The 4,475-nt window shown below is 62.9% G+C and overlaps 1 protein-coding gene across 1 annotated transcript in view; it reads right to left on the bottom strand.

The window, feature by feature from the left end:
- The window catches only part of REXO1 (REX1, RNA exonuclease 1 homolog (S. cerevisiae)), a 19,682-nt gene that overhangs the window by 4,755 nt on the left and 10,452 nt on the right, over positions 1-4,475 (bottom strand). Inside the window, exons 3-6 of the mRNA XM_010844542.1 lie at positions 3,757-4,472; positions 2,887-2,991; positions 1,838-2,048; positions 57-220 (exon numbers count right to left, since the gene is read on the bottom strand). Of these exons, the coding sequence (XP_010842844.1) occupies positions 57-220; positions 1,838-2,048; positions 2,887-2,991; positions 3,757-4,472 (1,196 nt within the window). The remainder of the gene's footprint in view (positions 1-56; positions 221-1,837; positions 2,049-2,886; positions 2,992-3,756; positions 4,473-4,475) is intronic.

The raw sequence follows: 4,475 nt of genomic DNA, 5'->3' as shown, positions 1-4,475 counted from the left end.
CCCAGCTCAGGGTCGACTCAGTTAAAGGGAGACAGCAGGCAGTACCGAGTGCTCACCTGTAAGGACGGGCTGTGTGCCACACGCTTCGGGGCCGTGGTGGTGGTGGTCTTGGACGCCATGCCTGACAATGTGCGCGTCTTCAGGGGCTGGCTGCCTGGCTCGGGGCCGCTGGGGGGCTGGCTGCTGCTGGCCGAGAGGGTCCTCTTGGCGCCTGTGGGGGCTGTGGGGGGACAGGGGCCATGAGAGCAGGAGGAGAGCACGCCCATCACCGAGCTGCAAAGCACCAGGCGGCCGCGGCCGTGGAGCGCCAGCAGGACATGCATCTGGGGGCACAGAGGGAGGGTCCGGGGTCGGGCCCGAGGGCTGTGAAATGACATCAGGCTCTATTGGCTTTCAGGTAAGTCCATCGAGGGGGTGGGGGCGAAAATGGGGCTTCGGAGGCCAGCTCAGGCAAGGTCACCGCCAGGGTGGTGCGGCGAGTGGTGGGGGGTGCAGGGAGCCTCTGCCACATGTTCCGGCCCCCGACTCCAAGGCATGGAAGTGTGAGGGACGAAAGGCCCTGGCTCCCGGGCTGAGCACCAGAGCATGCGGGTTGCCCCCGGCCCGCTCATTGTGACCAGCCGGCTGCCTGCAGCCACCCCAGTGTTCTGCCGCTCCCCTTGATGAGGTCACAAACCAGACAGAGGAGGGGGCCACCAGCAGGGCTGTCTCCAAGGGCCCCAGGCGGAGCAGCAGCTGGCAGTGAGGCTGGGGAAGGGGCATGGGGACAGAGTGAGATCACCAAGGAGTGGACAGAGCGGTGACCCAAGCCTGCCCACAACAGGCTCAGCCATGAGGGAGGTGAGCTGGCCACCAGCCTCGTTTCTAAGGATGCACACTTCTCAGTGACAGGAGCGCTTTCAGGGTTATGTAGAGTAGGAGGCATCGGCAGGAAAGTACTCCTGAGGCTTGGGGAAACCGCCCTGCCGCCAGAGTGCAGGCAGTGACACCACCACAGAACTGTCCTAAGTCAATGGAGATGACCAGACAGCCAAGAGTAAGGTTAGGCTTCTGAATGTGCGCCTCAGGGCCACGGTTCAATGCTCTCTCCCTTCCTGTCCCCTCGTGCCCTGCTGGAGATGGACTGCATGGTCGCTGGGAGCTGCACCTCAGGCACCCTGAGGGGAGGGCCAGGAACGCCGAGGGCTTCTCCTATGGGAGGCTCTAGCACCAGGAAACCTAAAGAGCCTTCAGAAACCTGGAGCTGTCTCCTCGAGGGGTTTGGAAGCAGCAGCAAGGACACCCAGGGAGTTAGTCAGACAGCAGGGTCTCCTACCCAGGGAAGCCCAGTTCTCTGCATCTGGATGAGCCTTCAGGGGCTGCACAACCCTGCTCCCTTTGCACGCCTAAGCCCCATGCTTATAGCACCATTGAGGCGTAACAACTTTAAGACAAGCCCAAGTTAGAGGACAGTGGCCTCAGGGTAGGAGGGGAGGAAACTCAGGCCCAACCCCTACCCCAGATCCACTGGTTTGACTGGAGGGTTGAGGGCCTCCAGAGCCACCCCCTCATTAACACCTTGTAAGGTGCCACACCTGGGTGGGAGCCTCCTAGACCAGGCCGGCAGGGGAGGCGTGGAGAGTCACTCTCAGTCTGGGGACAGACAGGGAAGGGAGGAAGCCACCCTCGGACTCCCCAGGATAGCCCCGCCAGGCACCTCCCACTAGCATCGGGGCTGCTTCACAGATAAGCATAGACATCCAGCCAGCATCGCTCAAGGCCACAGCCCCCGGCAGAGCAGGAGCCAGGCCGGGGCTCTCCCTGCTGGTGGCAGCATTCCCCAGCCTCTGGGACCCACCTGCAGCCAGGAGGGGGTTGGGGACATGGGCGATCCTCCGCTTCTCTCCTGGGGCCGAGATGTGGACAGAGCTTGGCTTCTCACCCAGCTGCTGGGTGGCCTGGAGCCAGCCGGCTGACTCCCTCTGCGCCTGCTGGGCCCGTCGGTAGCACACCTCCTGGGCGGTCGGGGGCCGGGCAGGGGGTGCAGGGCCTCTCCTAGTGGGCTCCACCTAGGTGAAGAATTCCAAGTCCAGGACGCTCTGGATCAGAGGCCAGAACAGGCCTTCCAGGGCATCAGGACAGAGGTAGCACTGCAGGATGGGGCAGGCCAGCCCAGGGACCTTCTCCTGGGCGGGCAGGTGCCCTGGAGGGAAGCAGCTGGCCTTCATCTGAGTCTGCTGACCGCCTGGACAGAACCAGCTGGGTTTCCTCCCAAGTGTGCTCATACCCAGGCAGGAACCAGCTGGGTGCTTCAGCACTCAAATTCACCATGACGCTCCACTCTCCCCAGCCCCATCTGGCCCTGCCCTGCTGGCTTCTGTGTGCCCAGTCCCCTCAGCCCTTCTGTAGGCACAGGCTGTGTGTTCCCACCCACCCGTTAGATTATATCCTGCTCGATCCAATCTTCTCTGAACGGTACTTTCAAAATGCCCAGCAGGGTGCAGAGGGACTGATGAGTGGATCACCTCCATTTCTCTCTTCTGCCCCAGCCTTCCGAGTGCTGGCTCACTGACTAGCCCCACGGTGACTGACAACTGATCCTGTCTGTACACTACAAGGGAAGAACCCTAGGCTCAGAGATGTGGCAGCACTTGCCCAGGATCACAGACCACCTCCGAACTGGGGCTGGGCAGTGTGACCCTGCTGGAGGGCTGCCCTCACCTGGCTCACCACGCTCGGGGCTTTGCCCCCCAGCACTAAGCACACCTTGATGACCGGATATGGATCCTAAGAACTGCTCTGCAGGACATGAGCAGAGCCAGAGGCCCCAGCAGCAAGGGAGCGTGAGGAGGCCCTGCCTCTGTAGATGGGTGCCCATTCCTTCAGGACCCAGAGGCAGACACTTACCTCCTTGCCTTGCTTGGAGAGGTGAGAAATCCTCCTCTTCTGCCCAGGAAACAGTGTGGTCAGGCCTGAATGCCCCTTGTCCTCAGTCTTCTCCTCCTTAGAGGGCTGAGACACAGATCTGTCCCTCAGCGAGCCCACCCCACATCAGCCACAGCTCTTCCACTCGTCCTGGCCTGGGGTACACCCAGGCCTGAGACAGGAGCAGATGGGAAGACACTAACTGGCTGCCCGGCTGGAGAAGGGGTTTCAGGGTTCTCACCTCCCCCCAGAACGTGCACAGGCCCTGCCTCCAGGTGAGGACACAGACTTGGCACCTTGGGCCCACCTCTCAAGGTCCCCAGAGGGTGAGTTCTGCAGACCACCCAGCCCACACTTCCGCCCACCCAGCACAGGGACCGGTGCAGGTTCACAATTGTGGGAATGAAGGAAGAAATGAGAAAAGCAGAGGGCCAGGAACAGGGATGGGCACTAAGGAAGGGGGAGCAGGGGGTGGGGCAAGGGTCCCACTAGGGATACTCCTGCAGCTGCAGGTTGCCTGTGGGACTGGCTGTGCCAGCTTTGTTCAGAGCAAAGGTCCCTCTGGTGGTGAGGTGGGGACACTGCAGCAGGAAACCAGAAAGGTGGAGGCTGGCTGAGTTTGGGGGTCTGACAGGGAGGAGAGGGGAAAGGAGGGGAATGGGGGCTGCAAGGAATAGGGAAGCGGTGAGAGAGGTAGGGAATAAGCAGGATCAGGAGCGGGCAAGTGGTAGCCATCCAGGGGTCTGAATTATGAATGAGTTGCGAGGCTGGTGCTGAGAAAGCCATCTCCACTGGGTGCCGGGACTCTGGTCACAGGGGAGTCAGGGAGGTGCCTGGCTTGCCTGCCCTCACCTGCCGGGCCAGGCGGCCCTTGTCCTCAGTCTTGACAGCCGTTGACTCGTTGAAGATGCGCAGGCACTCCTCCATGGGGTCAGAGTCAAAGTCAACCTCCTTCTCCAGGGCCGAGTAGTCCACGTCAGAGCCCGCCCCCGAAGAGGACGAGGAGGAGGGGGGCGGGGAGGCCTTGAGGCGCTTGGGCGGCCCCCGCGCAGCCGACAGGCCCAGGCTGGAGTCCGAGTCTGAGTCCGAGTCCGAGCTGGAGCTGAGGCTGGGGGGAGCGAGAGGCCGGGTGGCCGGCGTCTGGGGCCGCGGGTCCTCGTCCTCACTCTCATCCCCGAAGAGCTCAGCATGGCTCAGGGTCCGCCTGGGCAGCTTGGGGGCGTCCCGGGGGGGGCCCTCGTCCAGCGAGAGGGCCTTCCTCTCTGCCAGCTTCCCTGACAGGGTCTTCCCAGCTATCCTATCTGATGGTTGGCGGGCTGCCCCCTGTGCGGGGCTCAGCAGCGGTCCTGGCCATTCTGGTCGGCCTTTCCCTGAGCTGGCCACCGGAGTGGCTGAAGATGGCTTTTTCTTGGTCCCTTGGGGCCGCTCTGCTTTGTGCCTGGGGCTGCCGGCCTGCGGGCCCCTCCTGTCTGCAGCGGGCTTCTCAGCCGGCCTCCCTCGTGCACCATCCTTACCCTTATCTGTCTTCCGGACACTGTCCTTGTGGCTGGCGGTGGGGGACACCCCACCTT

The sequence above is a fragment of the Bison bison genome, unplaced genomic scaffold (assembly GCF_000754665.1).
Source record: "Bison bison bison isolate TAMUID 2011002044 unplaced genomic scaffold, Bison_UMD1.0 scf7180017864203, whole genome shotgun sequence".
Classification (NCBI taxonomy): domain Eukaryota; kingdom Metazoa; phylum Chordata; class Mammalia; order Artiodactyla; family Bovidae; genus Bison; species Bison bison.
This window is presented reverse-complemented; position numbering and strand designations above follow the sequence as displayed.